Source organism: Marmota flaviventris, chromosome 1, assembly GCF_047511675.1.
Source record: "Marmota flaviventris isolate mMarFla1 chromosome 1, mMarFla1.hap1, whole genome shotgun sequence".
NCBI classification, from domain to species: Eukaryota; Metazoa; Chordata; class Mammalia; order Rodentia; family Sciuridae; genus Marmota; species Marmota flaviventris.
Window position 1 is genome coordinate 7903539 of NC_092498.1, and position 17929 is coordinate 7921467.

The following is a 17929-nucleotide window of genomic DNA, read 5'->3' on the forward strand; positions in this document are numbered from 1 at the left end:
TAGCTCTTGGATATTGCAGTCAGACTTAGTTTTTAATCCTGGTTTTGTAATTTACTGTTTCTGACTAGCCAAATTATTTAACGTCTCTCAGCCTGTCTCCTCATTCATGGAGTTGTGGTACTAAAACTATCTACATCATAAAGTTGTAATGAGGAATAATGAAGATCATGTACATAAGCACTTAGCACAGTGCCTACAACATAGTATGGGCTCAATAAATGTTAATTGCTGTTATTATTGGATTATTGGATGGATAGATGAAGGATTGTATCAGAGGCCAAATAGCAGGAAGGAGAAAGATTGTGTTTTCTGGAATCTTACTGGTTTACTTAAACTACAAGCTTTCTAGTATTACTATCTTTGCCTTTTTGGAAATTGAATTTATGGATTAATCACTGACAGTTCTTCCTAACTACTCTATCCTTAAACTTTCACTTCCACTAAGGAAGAGATTATTTTTGTGCTGCAGTGACTGTAATAATTGCAAGATTGTCCCTTTAACCTGATGCAGTGCTGAGGACCACATGTGCATGCCAAAAGATTTCTTCTTTGATCTCACCAGTTATAGACCTGCTGTTTTTAAGACACCTTAAATAAAAAAATTAAACATTGGATATGTATGTGTGTATATGATTTTTTTTTGGTTTTATTTTGTTCAATTTTTTTCTGCTCTGCTTTCATTGATTGTAGATTATAAATATATGGCCGCAATATTTTTGAGAAGGCCTTGGAGGCCTGATAATTGGGTAATAGTATTGTTTTTTAAGAAAAGCTGATTCCTAGACAGTAAAAAGTGCTGTGATTATTTTGGCACAAATTTTTAACATAATTCATGGACTCAAAGATACCAAAATTTGGACATCTTTAACTAGCATGCTTCTTAGAATCACTGCAATGAAGGAAGCATTATGTCATACTTCAGTGCCCCCCCCCCCCCTTTTTTTTGGTTGATGAAAGAAAAATGGTGTCTTTGAAGTCAGTATCATCATAGATTGTATGAAATACGGTATTTCAAGGGACTAGGCCAGGTGCACTTAAACATCATATCCTGGCAGTATTGTCAGGGTAAGGAGCAGGGTCTCCAGAGTCAGACTTTTGGGGTTCAAATTATAGCTCTGATGACCTGGGGCAAGTTACTTTATCCTTTCTTTACCTCAGTTTTCTCACCTGTAAAACGGGCTAAGACTAGTACCCATCCTACAGTGTTACAAAAAGGACTAAATATGATGAGGCATGTAATGTGTTCAAAATAGTGCCTAGCATACAAAAGATGCTAGAGATTACAGTTTTGCAGAATTGATTTGAATCCACTTTGTTGTGATTGAATCTGTTACTCTTAATATTTGTGTATCATCTGATAATATGAGCAAATGACACTTGGTTTCTTAAAAGGGAAGCTAAAGATACAGGTTAATGTAACAAGTGTTTTTCTTAAGATTTAAGTGTATATTTGGCATATATATTACTTTTTCTATATGTGGTTGGGATGTAAGCATGAGCTAAGAAATTATAGTGAAAGTGTGAAACGATCGGTCAGATTGCTGAGGTTAACAAAAGTAGTTTTTGATTCTTACTGGTAAGTATGAGAAGGATGAAAGAGTTTTGAAAATTTGCAAAATCTGAAGAATCTTTTTTTTTTTTTTTTAATTAATAAAGAGAAAAGAGAGGATCCTTTTTGGGTTTCATGAGTTTTGCTGTCTGAGGTAAAGAATTTTCTTTTCAAAATTATTCAACTAGGCCCCAGCTCTTTACGATGTGATGGCTGTAGCTTAAGGTTGTCCTTTTACTCTTCAGAGTGAATTATTTTTTTCTGTTTTAGTGTTCCGTGACCAGTGACTTGGATTTTCCGACACAAGTCATCCCATTAAAGACCCTGAATGCCGTTGCTTCAGTACCCATAATGTATTCTTGGTCTCCCTTACAGCAGAATTTTATGGTATGTAAGTAATATATTTTCTGCTTATTTGATAATAACTTATTTTAAATAAGTAAACATATATATTTTTTTTGTCATGGTGAACCAAGACAGTAAAAGTTTATCAAAATGATAGCACTTGCAGCCGGGTGTGGTGATGCACGCCTGTAATCCCAGCAGCTGGGCTGAGATAGGAGGATCACAAATTCAAAGCCAGCCTCAGCAATGGAGAGGCATTAAGCAACTCAGTGAGACCCTGTCTCTAAATAAAATACAAAAATAGGGCTGGGGATGTGGCTCAGTGGTTGAGTGCCCCTGAGTTCAATTCCTGGTATCAAAAAAAAAAAAAAAAAAAAAAAAAGGCCCTTGGAATGATTTTTAAAAATTAATGAATATAATTTTTTAAGCTTTTGCTGTATTGCTCTTTTCCTGTATTCTCCATAAGAAGAGTTTTAAGCAAAAACTATACCCATGATTAAGCCATTTACAAGGTGAAACTTATAGAAGAAGCCAGTTAGTATTCTAGAATCTTAGTCTGGCTTTTCATTTTTATTGAGAACTTTTATTTAAAACAATTTTAAGAGCATGTTAATAAGTGATAATATACACTAGGATGTGTCCTGTTCTCAGGACTAGAAAACAAGTGCAAACATGTTTCCATAGATAATCCTAGCCTATTATCTTTGGTGATAAAATGTTGGTATAAAATTTTTTATAGGGTAAAATAATGGAGGGAAACAAAAAAATTAAAGTGTACATTGACTTGTTAAATAAAATGCATGGCTTTACTATTCCCTTGATATAGAAAGTGAGAAAGCTGATAAAATGTTGAGGGAGGGGGTTCTTAGCCTGCTTTAGAGAATTGTTTACTAGAGGTTTTCAAAAAGAAACATTTTTAACATCTTTAGTGACTTTTTTTCCTCTATACTTCTTATGGTAGATGGTTAAATGTAAACTTCAGTCAGTCTTCTGTAGTTGAATAAATTTATGTGTTTAAGACTTTATTAAAAAAAAAAAAAACCTTTGGTTTGAGAATTTTGTGTCTATAGGTGGAATGTGGAATGTTGGAAAGGAAGTCAGACTGGCTAAGACCTTCTAGGAAGTTTCACATTTTCACAGACTGAAATTCTTAAAGAATATAACATTTAAAGTTGTCAGGAAATATTATTTATGTATCATCTCTAGGTTTTTTTGGTCAGTGACCAAAACAAATTAGGCACTTTCTGTTTATTATGGTTAGGATGTGTTTTGGAGCAGGGCATGGTGTGATGTACACCTATAATACCAGCAACTTGGGAGGCTGAGGCAGGAGGATTCAAATTTGAGGCCAGCCTTGGCAACTTATCAAGACCCTGAGTAACTTTGTGAGACCCTGTCCCAAAATAAAAAGTAAAAAGGCTGAGAATGTGGCTCGGTGGTTAAGTACCCATGGGTTCAATCTCCAGTCAAAAAAAAAAAAAATGTTTTGTGGAGCAAAAATTAGGTGAGTACAATTGGGAAGATAGAATAGCCAAATGTCATTTAATTTTTGCTTAAATCCAAAGAAAGGAACACTGCTGGCTTAAATGGGATTAGTGCAACTGAGATGTATGAAAGCAAGATTCAATGTATACATTAAGTTCAATCAGAATATATACATTAAATTCAATCAGAATAGGTGAATTATTAAAGCCTAAATTTTAATTTTATATCTCTTTTCCTCTCTTTTATCTCAGTTTTCCTTGTTTATCTGAAATTCTGTTATCTTTATGAATTTTCCAGTTGTCCTAATTTTGTTATTTAGGGATTATTTGAAATTTTTTTCCTTCTTTTACTATTTCTATCCTGTTGTTGCCTGACCTATGTGTTCTGCCTTGTCAACTGTGGTCAGTCTGATCTCCTAACCTGCACCTTCTCACAGTAAATGAAATAGCTGCTCTGTCTTCCAAGTCAGTCTTGGTCAGTCTATTCTGTTATAGAATTATCTTTCTAAAATTCTATTTTAACTAGTTCCCTGTTCAAAGGCCTCTTAAGATTTAAGTCAAATTACGTATAAGAGGTTGTGAGGGGAATGGGAAAAAAACAAGGAGAGAAATGAATTACAGTAGATGGGGTAGAGAGAGAAGATGGGAGGGGAGGGGAGGGGGGATAGTAGAGGATAGGAAAGGTAGCAGAATACAACAGTTACTAATATGGCATTATGTAAAAATGTGGATGTGTAACCGATGTGATTCTGCAATCTGTATTTGGGGTAAAAATGGGAGTTCATAACCCACTTGAATCTAATGTGTGAAATATGATATGTCAAGAGCTTTGTAATGTTTTGAACAACCAATTAAAAAAAAAAGATTTAAGTCTGTCCTCACTTTGCATTAATCTCTTTTAACATATGCTTCAGAACTGTTCACTCTACAGTTATTGTCGTTTTTATTCTTAACTGAAATTTTTTTCCTCGTGTGCGCGCGCATGCGTGCGCTTGCTTTCTGTTCCTTGTTGCTTCTTGAATTTTGCTTTAGTTGACTCTTCTTTGTAAAGCTTACACCCCTTTTCTTCCCTGTTGTCTTCTAAACCTTTATATAGACTCATCCATCATCTTTTTTTTTTAATATTTATTTTTTAGGTGTGGATGGACACAACACAATACCTTTATTTTTATGTGGTGCTGAGGATCGAACCTGGGCCTCACCCATGCTAGGCGAGCGCTCTACCGCTGAGTCACAATCCCAGCCCTCCATCATCTTTACTAGCAGTCAACTTTAATACACATATCATTCATCAAAGTATTGAAATATTTTCTGTTATTGTAGAATATTGCAAGCATAAGTTCTTTTGGCATAATCTTTAATGGAGCATTGATACTGTATTTTATATCCTAGAATTTTATTATATTAAATGTCTTAATTAGATAATCAAATGAAGTTTAAAAATCTTTATCATGTTTTTTTTAGTACGAATATTTATAGTTGATTTTGATAAACCATATTCCATCAATTCTAAGACCCATACCTCTCATTTTAACATCTGAAATAAGAATGTGTCTTTAAATTTATTTCATTGTAATCTGCAGCATTTTTCTTTCTTATAGGCAAAGGAATGATGACATGTTAGATTAAATACAGTATTTAAAACATTGTTTTCTCCCATCATGGTAGCGTTTGTTCTCTGTTTAGTATTTTAAGACTATAAAGAAATGGGTAAAGACATTTTCAATTATCTCACATTGAGTTTTTAAAAATATTTTGATACTTAGGAGAAACCTGGTTTTTAGAAAAAATTTTTCTTTCAAGGTGGAAGATGAAACTGTTTTACATAACATTCCTTATATGGGGGATGAAGTTCTAGACCAAGATGGCACTTTCATTGAAGAACTAATTAAAAATTATGATGGAAAAGTACATGGAGATAGAGGTGAGCCATATGTTTATTCTCTTGAAAATAAGGGCTAGAGAATTGAGAGGTACTTTGATTCATTAAGCACAGGATATAAAGAACAATTTTTAAAATAAAATTGAATTTTGTGCTACATTATAAAGAAATGGCCTGGGCTCAGAAACTTGACATTTTCAATGTTTTCTCTATTTTTTTAAATTGGAGGATCCTATTTGCCACATGATAATTATCCACAGTTGCTTATGACGTAAATTATAATGGCAATAACATGTAAACTAAATAGAAGTTGTGTGTACATTGTAAGATTTATTAATAGTCAATTTAAATAGAACTAGGATTCTGTTCATGTGGCATAGGGGCTCCAAAAAACTTCCTTGCTCAAAAATGGCTTTCTCAGGAAGCTGCTGTCCACCTAAATACAGTGTTCAGAATTATAACTTTAGCTTTTTGTATCCAGAAGTGTCTGTTGAAGTGTCGAAGTTGATGTTATATCCTCATTACCCATTATCATTATTAGTTGAAACAGTGTGAAGTGTTCCCAGGACACGGATTTCTTTGGACCTTTTTATTTTATTTTTTTTAAAGTTTATATGTGTGCTGAGAATTTACCCATGCTAGGCAAGTGCTCTACCACTACGCTATGACCTCAGCCCAAATAAGGTATTTCTTTTTCTTTTTTTTTTGTGGTGCCCAGGGCCTTGTGCATGTGAGGCAATCACTCAACCAATTGAGCTATAACCCCAGCCCCACCATTTTCTTTGGAAGGAGACTAAAACCTCAGTTTGTGGAGTATTTAGGTTAGTACCAGGCCCTAGAAACTTGGAGGGGTGATTCAGTAGAAAGTGACAGGTGTTGAAGATAAATTCTTTCTAATTTTGCCTAAAACAATCTTGAAAATGGTCTTATTGGCCCCTTCTCATTTTAATACTAATGTAATACAAATGAGAAAAGGTAAAATGTGAACTTTTATTGTTACAATTTTCTCCTGTTATTTCTAAACATTTGGCTTGATGCATTTCAGAATGTGGGTTTATAAACGATGAAATTTTTGTGGAGTTGGTGAATGCTCTTGGTCAATACAATGATGATGATGATGATGATGATGGAGATGATCCTGATGAAAGAGAAGAAAAACAGAAAGATGTAGAGGATAGCCGAGATGGTATGTCTGATTCTGGGTATCTGTGTAGCCCGTTGCTTACATAATTCTTAGGAAAAAACACAGTATCAGCAGAACTTAGTTCCTTCTTTCTCTATTCTTCTGTTAATTGTTGCATTGATAGTATAATCAAAATTAGATTATTATTTGCCATGTTTCATCCTTCACTTGAGCATCTTAGTTTCCTTTGACTACAAAAGAATATAATCTTTTGAGGGGGCTTGAGGGAGCAATCATCAGAATCATTATTATGTATAACATTGATCTCACTATGTTTGAGTTGTATGCTCATCTTCCTTAATCCTCATAGCTCTACAAGGTTGATACTACGAGATCCATTATGTATTTGAGGAAATGGATATAGAGAGGCTAAGTAACTTATTTAAGATTACACCATTGGGAAGAAATGGAACTCTGGACTCCAAGATGATAACCCAGGCCTGACTGCCTTCAGAGCTGTGCACTTACCTGCCTTGCGCTAGTTGTCACCTATTAGAGACAGAGCCTGTAGTGGATATTTGCTGTTTAGCAACCATGGTTAATGGAAGACTGGGATTGCAATTTCAAAGAAGCGTATACATTTTTTTTTTGTTTGTTTAAACAGAAAGACACCTTAGTGATAATTTGATTCAGTTCCTTCATATTACAGATGAAGAAACAAGTGGCTAAGCTACTACTAGCACCATTATAAAACCAATTAGCAGTAGAGCTGGGATTAGAACCTAAGAGTTCTGCCTCCCAGTTCGTTTACAATTTTTCATATTTGAATTTTGTGTTTGACCCACAGGTATTCCACAGACATGTGTACAATATGTTAGAAGTAAGTGAAACACGAAGTTGATGATTTCTTACAAAATCAGCTTTGTTATTGAGATATCATGTGGAGAAAATGAAAGGTTTTGAAAACTTACTTCCACTCTTTTTTTCCGTCTTCCTATTTCTTTATTTAGATAAAGAAAGCCGTCCACCTCGGAAATTTCCTTCTGATAAAATTTTTGAAGCCATTTCCTCAATGTTTCCAGATAAGGGCACAGCAGAAGAACTAAAGGAAAAGTAAGAAAGATTTGTTCTTTCAATGCAGTCAGGTACTTATATGGTTCATTGTTTTGGTTTATTGCAAATGGACCTGCTGTGGCTGTTTTGCCACTCTACTTTGTTTGTTTGCAGTGTTCATAGGATACCTCAAATAATCTCTGTCTACACTGCTAAACATTATTGTAGATAGAATAAGTACATGTATATATTTATATACACGTGTGGTTTTATTTATATACACACGTGTGGTTTACATTAGTACTTTGATATGAAAATTTCTATGGATCCTGGTAGAAGTGTTAGTGTAGTTGATATTTAATTAAAACTCAATATTCTTTTCCACAATATATCTGAAATGATTTTGTTTCCTGATACACCATGCATAATATTTAATTGGCTCCTTATCAAAGCAAAGATTGTTGTAGGTTAGAGCTTTGTCTTTTTGTTTTAAGAAAAATAAACAAACAAACAAAAAAAACCCTTGGAAACCTTTCAGGAACTTTATTTTTTAAAAAATGGTTTTTGTTTCAGGCTTACTTATATTTTTCTTGGTTAATGTCAGATATAAAGAACTTACTGAGCAGCAGCTCCCAGGTGCACTTCCTCCTGAATGTACTCCCAACATAGATGGACCAAATGCTAAATCTGTTCAGAGAGAGCAAAGCTTGCATTCATTTCATACGCTTTTCTGTCGGCGATGTTTTAAGTATGACTGCTTCCTACATCGTAAGTGCAATTATTGTACGTTTTCATTTTCTATCTTTGTTGTGGAATTATGTCTTAAAGCAGTTTGAGAAGTCCTTCCTTTTATTACAGCTAGAATTTACCATTTAATCTGGTAGTTAAGACTGAAAAATGTTATGATTTCAGTATTGTATTTTTTACTTTGTTGCTTAAGTATTGAAATCTTTTATGTACATTTAATTTATACTGCTCTTTCTCATTAACTTGGAATAGAAGTCAGTGATTTTTCCATAAAGACTAAACAGTTAGGGCTGGGGATGTGGCTCAAGTGGTAGCATGCTCGCCTAGCATGCGTGAGGCACTGGGTTCGATTCTCAGCACCACATAAAAATAAAATAAAGATATTGTGTCCACCTAAAACAAACAAAAAAAATAAATATTAAAAAAAGACGAAGCAGTTGTTTTATAATGAAAGTATTATTAAGAACTAGTTGATAGCCAGATCAGAATTGCTGATATTGATAAGCAAATTATGTTGAATAAGAAATTGACTAAAAAGATGTTTATGTAAATTTTTTTGTCTATTTAATGTTTGTTTGTTCATTTATTTCCTCTGGGTAAATTGCTTTTTAAATATTTGGAGTTGAGTACAAGCAAAATATAAAATTTTATTAGTGACATTTAAGGATGGTACATGTGATACTATTTTTTTCCCGGGCATTTCAGGGAATAAGTTCAATCCCTAGTACCAGAAGGGGGAAACAAAAAACACCATTGAATAAGGGGGCGGGGGTTGCGGGGGAAACTTAATAGGTAGTCACAGAAACTCAAGAAGGCAAATATTCGGGGCCATTTGATACAGGGAAAAATAACTTTACTCAGGGTCAAAAGCCCCTAAAGGTAGAACCATGCAATTGATAAGCACATAATCTAAGCAAATTCTAGGAAAATTAAGAAGGTAAGATACATTTTCAAATTATGTGCCTCAAAAGTAGTTGATTTTTAAATTGCATTTAAATAAATTCCACTTACCTGGAAAATTTACTAAGAAACCTCATGCCCTGTAGACATTGTTGAATATTCATCCATATGGGAAAATGACAATTACAAGACTTCCTAGCAAAGTAGAAGGGCCCTGTACCCAGAAAGCCCTGTCAGTAGAGTGTTATTAAACTACTTTTGATTTTAAAAAATTGATTTTATAGGTGAAAAGTGGTTTTTAGCTTAGTTTTGATTTGCATTAGTCTTCCTTTGAATGGGGGTTGAGGGTCTTCTATATTTTAAAGAGATTTGTATTTTGTTTTCTGTGACTATTCTTATTCTTAGTCTCATTGGTTTTTTTTGGACATCCAGGCAGGAAATTAGTTTTTTTTTGAGATCTAAATTGCAGTGCTAGTTTGTTGTTTAAGCCAAATTAATGTTTTTTTTTTGTTTTTGTTTTAAAGAGTGGTTGAATTTACCTATTTGCTTTCTTTTTTTTTAAAATCGTCGTCTTTCATGTATATAATTTATTTATTTATTTATTTTTAAATTTTTTATTGTTGGTTGTTCAAAACATTACAAATTTCTTGATATATCATATTTCACACTTTGATTCAAGTGGGTTATGAACTCCCATTTTTACCCCATATACAGATTGCAGAATTACATCAGTTACACATCCATTGATTTACATATTGCCATACTAGTGTCTGTTGTGTTCTGCTGCCTTTCCTATCCTCTACTATCCCCCCTCCCCTCCCCTCCCCTCCCCTCCCCTCCCCTCCCCTCTTCTCTCTCTACCCCCTCTACTGTCATTCATTTCTCCCCCTTGTATTATTTTTCCCTTTCCCTTCACTTCCTCTTGTATGTACTTTTGTATAACCCTGAGGGTCTCCTTCCATTTCCATGCAATTTCCCCTTCTCTCTCCCTTTCCCTCCCACCTCTCATCCCTGTTTAATGTTAATCTTCTTCTCCTGCTCTTCGTCCCTACTCTGTTCTTAGTTACTCTCCTTATATCAAAGAAGACATTTGGCATTTGTTTTTTAGGGATTGGCTAGCTTCACTTAGCATAATCTGCTCTAATGCCATCCATTTCCCTGCAAATTCTATGATTTTGTCATTTTTTAATGCAGAGTAATACTCCATTGTGTATAAATGCCACATTTTTTTTATCCATTCGTCTATTGAAGGGCATCTAGGTTGGTTCCACAGTCTTGCTATTGTGAATTGTGCTGCTATGAACATCAATGTAGCAGTGTCCCTGTAGCATGCTCTTTTTAGGTCTTTAGGGAATAGACCGAGAAGGGGAATAGCTGGGTCAAATGGTGGCTCCATTCCCAGCTTTCCAAGAAATCTCCATACTGCTTTCCAAATTGGCTGCACCAATTTGCAGTCCCACCAGCAATGTACAAGTGTACCCTTTTCCCCACATCCTCGCCAGCACTTATTGTTGTTTGACTTCATAATGGCTGCCAGTCTTACTGGAGTGAGATGGTATCTTACGGTGGTTTTGATTTGTATTTCTCTGACAGCTAGAGATGGTGAGCATTTTTTCATGTACTTGTTGATTGACTGTATGTCCTCCTCTGAGAAGTGTCTGTTCAGGTCCTTGGCCCATTTGTTGATTGGGTTGTTTGTTTTCTTATTGTCTGATTTTTTGAGTTCTTTGTATAATCTGGATATTAGGGCTCTATCTGAAGTGTGAGGAGTAAAGATTTGTTCCCAGGGTGTAGGCTCCCTATTTACCTCTCTTATTGTTTCTTTTGCTGAGAAAAAACTTTTTAGTTTGAGTAAGTCCCATTTGTTGATTCTAGTTATTAACTTTTGTGCTATGGGTGTCCTATTGAGGAATTTGGAGCCCGACCCCACCGTATGTAGATCGTAGCCAACTTTTTCTTCTATCAGACGGCGTGTCTCTGATTTGATATCAAGCTCCTTGATCCATTTTGAATTAACTTTTGTGCATGGTGAGAGAAAGGGATTCAGTTTCATTTTGTTGCATATGGATTTCCAGTTTTCCCAGCACCAATTGTTGAAGATGCTATCCTTCCTCCATTGCATGCTTTTAGCCCCTTTATCAAATATAAGATAGTTGTAGTTTTGTGGATTGGTTTCTGTGTCCTCTATTCTGTACCATTGGTCCACCCGCCTGTTTTGGTACCAGTACCATGCTGTTTTTGTTACTATTGCTCTGTAGTATAGTTTGAAGTCTGGTATCGCTATACTGCCTGATTCACACTTCCTGCTTAGCATTGTTTTTGCTATTCTGGGTCTTTTATTTTTCCATATGAATTTCATGATTGCTTTCTCTATTTCTACAAGAAATGCCGTTGGGATTTTGATTGGCATTGCATTAAACCTATAGAGAACTTTTGGTAATATCGCCATTTTGATGATGTTAGTTCTGCCTATCCATGAACAGGGTATATTTTTCCATCTTCTAAGACCTTCTTCTATTTCTCTCTTTAGGGTTCTGTAGTTTTCATTGTATAAGTCTTTCACCTCTTTTGTTAGGTTGATTCCCAAGTATTTTATTTTTTTTGAGGATATTGTGAATGGAGTGGTTTTCCTCATTTCCATTTCAGAGGATTTGTCGCTGATATACAGGAATGCCTTTGATTTATGCGTGTTGATTTTATATCCTGCCACTTTGCTGAATTCATTTATTAGCTCTAATAGTTTCTTTGTAGACCCTTTTGGGTCTGCTAGGTATAGAATCATGTCATCTGAAAATAGTGATAAATTAAGTTCTTCTTTCCCTATTTTTATGCCTTTAATTTCTTTCGTCTGTCTAATTGCTCTGGCCAGTGTTTCGAGAACTATGTTGAACAGAAGTGGAGAGAGAGGGCATCCCTGTCTTGTTCCAGATTTTAGAGGGAATGCCTTCAATTTTTCTCCATTCAGAATGATGCTAGCCTGAGGCTTAGCATAAATTGGTTTTACAATATTGAGGTATGTTCCTGTTATCCCTAGTTTTTCTAGAGTTTTGAACATAAAGGGATGCTGTACTTTGTCGAATGCTTTTTCCGCATCTATCGAGATGATCATATGGTTCTTATTTTTAAGTCTATTGATGTGGTGAATAACATTTATTGATTTCCGTATATTGAACCAGCCTTGCATCCCAGGGATGAATCCTACTTGATCATGGTGCACAATTTTTTTGAAATGTTTTTGTATCCGATTCGCCAGAATTTTATTGAGGATTTTTGCATCTAGGTTCATTAGAGATATTGGACTGTAGTTTTCTTTCTTTGAAGTGTCTTTGTCTGGTTTAGGTATCAGGGTGATGTTGGCCTCGTAGAATGAATTTGGAAGTTCTCCCTCTTTTTCTATTTCCTGAAGTAGCTTGAAAAGTATTGGTATTAGTTCCTCTTTAAAGGTTTTGTAAAACTCTGCTGTATACCCATCCGGTCCTGGGCTTTTCTTAGTTGGTAGTCTTTTGATGGTTTCTTGTATTTCCTCAATTGATATTGGTCTGTTTAGGTTGTCTATATCCTCCTGACTCAATCTGGGCAGATCATATAACTTAAGAAATTTATCTATGCCTTCACTATCTTCTAATTTATTGGAGTATAAGGATTCAAAATAATTTTTGATTATCTTCTGTATTTCTGAAGTGTCTGTTGTGATATTGCCTTTTTTATCCCGTATGCTAGTAATTTGAGTTCTCTCTCTTCTTCTCTTCGCTAGCATGGCTAAGGGTCTGTCGATTTTGTTTATTTTTTCAAGGAACCAACTTTTAGTTTTGTCAATTTTTTCAATTGTTTCTTTTGTTTCGATTTCATTAATTTCAGCTCTGATTTTAATTATTTCTTGCCTTCTACTTCTTTTGCTGTTGTTTTGCTCTTCTTTTTCTAGGATTTTGAGATGAAGTCTGAGATCATTTATTTGTTGGATTTTTCTTTTTTTAAGGAATGAACTCCAAGCAATGAATTTTCCTCTTAGAACTGCTTTCAATGTGTCCCATAGATTCCGATATGTTGTGTCTGTGTTTTTATTTGTCTCTAAGAATTTTTTAATTTCCTCCTTGATGTCTTCTATAACCCATTGATCATTCAGTAACCTATTGTTCATTCTCCAAGTGATGCATGATTTTTCCTTCCTTCTTTTATCGTTGATTTTCAGTTTCATTCCATTATGATCAGATAAGATGCATGGTATTATCTCTACTCCTTTATATTGTCTAAGAGTTGCCCTGTGACATAATATATGATCTATTTTTGAGAAGGATCCATGTGCTGCTGAGAAAAAAGTGTAACTGCTTGATGTTGGGTGGTTATATAGAATATAATTCTATATATGTCAATTAAGTCTAGGTTATTAATTGTGTTATTGAGCTGTGTAGTTTCCTTATTCAACTTTTGTTTGGAAGATCTGTCCAGTGGCGAGAGAGGTGTGTTGAAGTCTCCCATGATTATTGTATGGTGGTCTATTAGACTCTTGAACTTGAGAAGAGTTTGTTTGATGAACATAGCTGCACCATTGTTTGGGGCATATATATTTATGATTGTTATGTCTTGTTGGTGTATGGTTCCCTTAAGCAGTATGTAGTGTCCCTCTTTATCCCTTTTGATTAACTTTGGCTTGAAATCTATTTTATTTGATATGAGTATGGACACTCCTGCTTGTTTCCGAAGTCCATATGAGTGATATGGTTTTTCCCAACCTTTCACCTTCAGCCTATGTATGTCTTTTCCTATCAAATGCGTCTCCTGTAGGCAGCATATTGTTGGGTCTTGTTTTGTGATCCATTCTACTAGCCTGTGTCTCTTAATTGGTGAGTTTAAGCCATTAACATTTAGGGTTATTATTGAGATATGGGTTGTTCTTCCAGCCATATTTGTTTATTTCTGTTACTAAACATAGTTTGTTTTCCTCTTTGATTATTTTCTCCCCCTTTACTGTCCTACCTCCCACTGCTGGTTTTCATTGTTATTTTCCATTTCTTCCTGTAATGTTTTGTCGAGGATGTTTTGAAGAGATGGTTTTCTAGCTGCAAATTCTTTTAACTTTTGTTTATCGTGGAACGTTTTAATTTCATCTTCCATCCTGAAGCTTAATTTCGCTGGATACACAATTCTTGGTTGGAACCCATTTTCTTTCATTGTTTGAAATATGTTATTCCAGGATCTTCTAGCTTTCAGAGTCTGTGTTGAAAGATCAGCTGTTATCCTGATTGGCTTACCCCTAAATGTAATCTGCTTCGTTTCTCTTGTAGCTTTTAAAATTCTCTCCTTATTCTGTATGTTGGGCATCTTCATTATAATGTGTCTAGGTTTGGATCTCTTATGATTTTGCACATTTGGCGTCCTGTAAGCTTCTAGGATTTGGGATTCTGTCTCATTCTTCAAGTCTGGGAAGTTTTCTCGTATTATGTCATTGAATAGATTGCTCATTCCTTTGGTTTGGAGATCTGTACCTTCCTGTATCCCAATGACTCTTAAGTTTGGTCTCTTAATGTTATCCCATATTCCTTGGATGTTCTGCTCATGGTTTCTTAACAGTCTTGCTGAGCTGTCTATGTTCTTTTCAAGTTGAAATACTTTGTCTTCATTGTCTGATGTTCTATCTTCTAAGTGTTCTAGTCTGCTGGTAGTATTCTCCATTGAGTTTTTAAGTTGGTTTATTGCTTCCTGCATTTCTAGGATTCCTGTTTGTTTGTTTTTTATAACCTCTATCTCCCTGTATAGTTGATCCTTTGCTTCCTGGATTTGTTTGCATAATTCATTGTCGAAGTGATCTTTCATTGTCTGATTTTGCTGTCTAATGTCTTCCTTGATACTCCAGATCATCTGAAGCATGTATATCCTGAATTCTTTATCTGACATTCCATCTGCTGCAGCTGTTACCTCTTCTAAAGTTGAATTGACCTGCATTGCTTGTGGTCCTTTCTTTCCTTGTCTTTTCATACTGCTTTCGTTTCTTTCTGCTTGGTGAAACTGTTGTGTTTTTGAAATGTTTTTTTCCCCTATATGTTTATATTGCTCTTGTATAGTTGAAAAGTCTCCCTTGCAGGGTCTGGCGGCGGTCTGCCTACCTTGCAGGCGTGGGCGGCGGCTCTGCTCTCTCCTTACTCCAATTGGAGTGCCGTGACTACCACGCCTGCAGGTCACTGGGCCTGTTCCGGGCGCGGGCGGCGGCTCTGTTCTGCCCCTACTCCAATTGGGGTGACGAGTGTACCATGCCGGCAGGCCACTGGGCCTGATCCGCCGGTCGTTTGCAGGTCTGCCTACCCTGCAGTTGCGGGCGGCGGCTCTGCTCTTCCCCCCCGCCAATTGGTGTGACTTGTCTACCACACCCGCGGACCACTGGGCCTGTTCCGGGCGCGGGCGAAGGCTCTGTTCTGTTCCTACTCCAATTGGGGTGACGTGCCTACCACCCCTGCTGGCCGCTGGGTCTGTTCCACCGGGTCTGTCGCAGGTCTGCCTACCTTGTGGGCACGGGTGGCGGCTCTGCTCTGCCCCTACTCCAAATGGGGTGATGTGTCTGTCGCACCGGCAGGCCACTGGGCCTGTCCCGCTGGTCGGTCGCAGGTCTGCCCACCTCTCGGGCATGGGTGGCGGCTCTGCTCTACCCCTACTCCAATTGGGGTGTCGTGACTACCACGCCGGCAGGTTGCTGGGCCTTTTCCTGGCACGGGCGGCGACTCTGCTCTGCCCCTACTCCAATTGGGGTGACATGTGTACCACGCCAGCAGGCTCCTGGGCCTGATCCGCCGGTCTGTCGCAGGTCTGCCTACCTTGCAGGCGCGGGTGGCGGCTCTGCCCTGCCCCTCCTACCACGCCTGCGGACCACTGGGCCTGATCTGCAGGTTGGTTGCAGGTCTGCTCACCCTGCGGGCACGGGTGGCAGTTCCGCTCCGCCCCCACTCCAATTGGGGTCACGTGACCACCACACCGGCGGGGCCTGATCCGGGCGTGGGCGAAGGCTCTGCTCTGCCCCTACTCCAGTTGGGGTGACGTGTGTACCACGCTGGCAGGCCGCTGGGCCTGACCTATTTGCTTTCTTCTCACTTTTTCCTAGTATGTTTTAGGCTTCTTAAAAGTAACCGGAAAAATGCAATGACTAATAGCTTCCTGACTAAAGCCATTTATCCTTCAAGGCTCATCAGAACATTCACATCTCTCTAACAAAAACTCAATTCGTGTGTGTGTGTGTGTGTGTGTACATATATAATTTTTGATCCATGTGAAATTTATTCTAGTGTGATTTATTAATCCAACTCCTCCTCTTCACCTCCAAAGTTAACCTGGTTGTTGTGTAGTATCATTTATTGAGAAGTTTAAATCTTTCACTGCTTTGAGATACAGTACTTGTTACTTACTACCATATGTGTTTTGGTCTGTTTCTCAACTTTATAAGTTCCTTTTGCCTGTCTACTGGCGAACCTTTATTCAGCAATCTCCTGGCTATTTTTGTTTGTTTTACTTTTCAAATTTTAGAATTGGTTTGTCTAGTTAAAAAACCAAATTATAATCCTATTCAGTTTACAGATTACCTAAGGGAAAATTGGACTGTTTTTAAATAAAGGTAAAGTCTAATCAACCATATGATTGAGGCTCTTGTGTTTTCTTCATGCAACCCTTGGGCATTTTTTGCTAAGGTTATTTCTAGGTATTTAGTTTGTTGTTGCTATTGTTTCCCCATTATTTCTCACTAGATATTTTGTAGCTGCTATCTTATTAAATTATCTTTATGTGATTTTCTTGCTACACTCTTGAGCTTGAGTTTAAGCTGTGTAATTAAATTACATGCAAATATTGATGGTTTTGCATTTTTTTATCTGTTTTATTTTTTTTTTTGATCTGTTTTATTCATTACAGTGTTAAAATTAGTGCGAGTCTATTTTCTGTCACTTCTTAGTTGTAGAAAATTATTCTTTATATCGAGATTTTGAAATTTATTTGCATAAAGTTGATCTATATGCTCTCTGATTCTTTTATTTCTGTGGTTATTCTTTCATTATATCTTTCATTATACTGTTTTTGATGAGATGAAGACGTTGTTTATATATTTTTCAAAAACCAAATTTGTGTATTTTTCCTTCAGAACCAACCACTGTTAGTTTCACTGATTTTTGTGTTTGAGTTTGATCCTTAACATTGTTTTTACTTTTTCCTCTTTGTGTTAGTGTATGTGTTTATGACACAGTGAATTGTCTTCAGAGAACTGTCTCCACTTTTAGTGAGATTTTGGCATTTTTATTAATTTAAGGAATTCAGTTTTTAAAAATATTTTCTTATTTAGCTCATTGTTAAGGGATGATTAGCAGCTTCTACATGAAATGTACTTCATGAACTAACCATTTTTATTGTTCCTGTGTTGGTTGCCTTACTGATTAAGCCTTACTTGTTACTTAGATGTTAGGAGTATCTTCCAATTTGTTTATATAAGGATGATGTTTGGATGGTAAGGGATTGGTAATCCATCTGGGTCAGAGGCTGGGTATCCTGCACTGGAATTCAGTTTCTGTTAGAGAGATGTGAATGTTCTGATGACCCTTGAAGGATAAATGGCTTTAGTCAGGAAGCTATTAGTCATTGCATTTTTTCGGTTACTTTTAGATCACAATCCATTTTGTAAATTGGAGTGTGGTTGATCCACAAATGTTGAATCATGGTCATTCTTTATCAAAACTCCAGCCAAAGATTGACTACCTAGTCTTTGAGGAACCAGGGTCAGCTACTGAATTAACTTGGTTAGAAAACAAGTAACACAACATTTTTGGTAGGCAATGAGAAGAAGGAAGCATGGGAAAGTAAGCAGAGGTTGTTGTCCGATA

The 17929-nt window shown here is 36.4% G+C and overlaps 1 protein-coding gene across 9 annotated transcripts in view; it reads left to right on the plus strand.

The window, feature by feature from the left end:
* The window catches only part of Ezh2 (enhancer of zeste 2 polycomb repressive complex 2 subunit), a 79925-nt gene that overhangs the window by 47233 nt on the left and 14763 nt on the right, over positions 1 to 17929 (plus strand). For 4 of the 9 annotated variants that reach the window (XM_071611216.1, XM_071611229.1, XM_071611226.1 and 1 more), the window contains exons 4-9: positions 1820 to 1936; positions 5182 to 5302; positions 6306 to 6446; positions 7231 to 7263; positions 7394 to 7496; positions 8041 to 8219. In XM_071611216.1, the coding sequence (XP_071467317.1) occupies positions 1820 to 1936; positions 5182 to 5302; positions 6306 to 6446; positions 7231 to 7263; positions 7394 to 7496; positions 8041 to 8219 (694 nt within the window). The remainder of the gene's footprint in view (positions 1 to 1819; positions 1937 to 5181; positions 5303 to 6305; positions 6447 to 7230; positions 7264 to 7393; positions 7497 to 8040; positions 8220 to 17929) is intronic. The other 5 variants (XM_027943431.3, XM_027943434.3, XM_027943432.3 and 2 more) reach the window with 3 other exon arrangements.